The following is a 2,647-nucleotide window of genomic DNA, read 5'->3' on the forward strand; positions in this document are numbered from 1 at the left end:
AGAGAGAGAGAGAGAGAGAGAGAGAGAGAGAGAGAGAGAGAGAGAGAGAGCATGAAAAAACCCTTCCCAACTCGGGGATCGAACTCACATCTTCTTCACGCGACTTCGAAGCACGTTACCCATACACAACAAACACTGGTTTTCATTCTTTTCTGTACTTTTGCCAATAGATCAACACTTCTGTTTGCAATAATTATATTAGTACCTACATGTGTTACAAATGCAGTAAAATTCTTACTAAAACAGAAACAACCCAAACCACTTTCAGATCCCTCAGGCCATTTATGAACAGACTCGCAATGTAGCCAACATAGATTATGTCCAGCTGCAGAACGCTCTCAACATTACTTGGGAAAACACCACATGGAATGACCTGAGGAAACCTCTGTACTCCGGACTCGCAGCGATGCTTACGCTAGAAAGGTGAGTCTGCTTTTCTGAGACGTTCTGCTGTCTCGGGTTATTTCATGTGGGTGGTTGGCGGGTGCTTTGGTGCGGTTTGCTTCTCCTTTCCTATCAAACATCTGTCATCCTTATCTCTCCTCCTTCTTTTTTGTGTTTGTTACTCTCTTGTAACGCCTCTAATCTTCGGCACTCATATGACTTTATTGTGTTGCGAACGCCGTAAAACACTTACTAAAACATTAGTTTTAAATTACCAGCTACGGTTGAAATTGCTCATGATGTCCAATCATTGTCGGGGAGAAAAATGGTTGTCTTAGATAGATGAACATCTTGCACAGAGATATTGTGATATCTTTCGAATGCAAGGGGAGGGGGGAGTTGGAAGTGATCGTTTAAACAGGTGATTGTCTTTGGCAGAAGGCCGCTAGATCATGGTTTGAATCTATTTAAACATGTTCAACGGACCGGAGCCGATTCTATGATCCGACTAACGCCAAGGTAAACACTGCACAAAGTTTCACCAGGTCCCACCTACTGATGTTTGTATATTTTACCTGTCCTCATGTCCCACCTACTGATGTTGGTATATTTTACCTGCCCTCATGTCCCACCTACAGATGTTTGTATATTTTACCTGCCCTCATGTCCCACCTACTGATGTTTGTATATTTTACCTGTCCTCATGTCCCACCTACTGAAGTTTGTATATTTTACCTGTCCTCATGTCCCACCTACTGATGTTTGTATATTTTACCTGTCCTCATGTCCCACCTACTGATGTTTGTATATTTTACCTGTCCTCATGTCCCACCTACTGATGTTGGTATATTTTACCTGCCCTCATGTCCCACCTACAGATGTTTGTATATTTTACCTGTCCTCATGTCCCACCTACTGATGTTTGTATATTTTACCTGTCCTCATGTCCCACCTACTGATGTTTGTATATTTTACCTGTCCTCATGTCCCACCTACTGAAGTTTGTATATTTTACCTGTCCTCATGTCCCACCTACTGATGTTTGTATATTTTACCTGTCCTCATGTCCCACCTACTGATGTTTGTATATTTTACCTGTCCTCATGTCCTTTCTACAGATGTTTGTATATTCTAGCTGTCCCCAGGTCCAACTTGCTGACGTTTGTATGTTCTACCTGTACCTGGATTGTCCTCAGGTCCCACCTTCTGATATTTGTATGTATATTCTACCTTCCCTTTATATAGGTTGACCCCAATACCGCGTGGTGACGTAAAAAAACAGCACATGGAGCGGCGTGAGAAAACCCCTGTATTCCTCCGAAATTGGAACGGAGCGACGTTTACAATAGAGAGGTGCACCTGCTTTTCAGAAATGTTGGGAAGTTCTGATGTCTTAGTTTTAATTTACAAGCTACGGTTGATATTACCCAAGATGCCCCACAGTTGTGGGTGCTAATAATGTTTGTATATTCTACCTGTCCTCAGGTTGTCCCCAATACCACGTGACATGAACGCACAAGCATCGTATTTCGCTACTAATTTTGCAGGAAACGCTTCTCTTTTCCGGAAGAAGATAGCTGGCTTCGATTCAGGTAAACAGTAAAAGTGCTTGCATTAACCGTCCACAACCAACACTTCCAGGTTATGAAATGGCCGGGACCTCCAAGTTCAACGTCTGTCTCCAATAGGATTGAGCCAAAAAGGCTTGCAAGCCTTGAAAACTCCACAAAACGACCGGGGTTCAAGAACACCCATTCGGTCTGGGATTCGAACCACGGCTATTTGCTCGGTAAACGGTAGTCCAGCACGATACCAACTGAGGTAACAGAACGCCCTGTGGTACACGATGACAGCACATGGTAAAAGACAAATATAGAAGGTCTTCGGACCTTAAATGACCTCTGTATGTTGCAAACAAGTACCTCAAAACTCGTACTAAAACAAACAAAACGGTATCGATGTGGTCGTAAAAATACATATGTGAGGCAGCGTGGTGAAATCAGGTTCTCGTCAAAATAATCAAAATGAAGAAACTTGCATTTTTACGCAGATTTGTGAATTTTTATCAAATTTTTGTTTTTTGGCGCAACACCTTTCAAGCCAATTAAAGAACTAATTTCTGTGTGGAATTTTCTGAAAAACGTTGATTAAAGGCACACAAAATGTAAATTTTCAGTAACCACGGACTCTTAAGATAAGGAAATAACTAATCTTTGGCGGTCGTTTTCTCACTAATTTTACCTCTAAAAACAGATGACCCCCC

General features: G+C 42.0%; 1 protein-coding gene across 1 annotated transcript in view; it reads left to right on the forward strand.

The window, feature by feature from the left end:
• LOC101864238 overlaps positions 1–2,647 on the forward strand; it is a gene marked incomplete in the record, with an annotated part of 27,784 nt that overhangs the window by 7,108 nt on the left and 18,029 nt on the right. Inside the window, 2 exon segments of the mRNA XM_013085452.2 lie at positions 269–423; positions 1,870–1,976. Coding sequence (XP_012940906.1) covers positions 269–423; positions 1,870–1,976 — 262 coding nt within the window.

Source organism: Aplysia californica, unplaced genomic scaffold (assembly GCF_000002075.1).
Source record: "Aplysia californica isolate F4 #8 unplaced genomic scaffold, AplCal3.0 scaffold00375, whole genome shotgun sequence".
In the NCBI taxonomy this organism is placed as follows: domain Eukaryota; kingdom Metazoa; phylum Mollusca; class Gastropoda; order Aplysiida; family Aplysiidae; genus Aplysia; species Aplysia californica.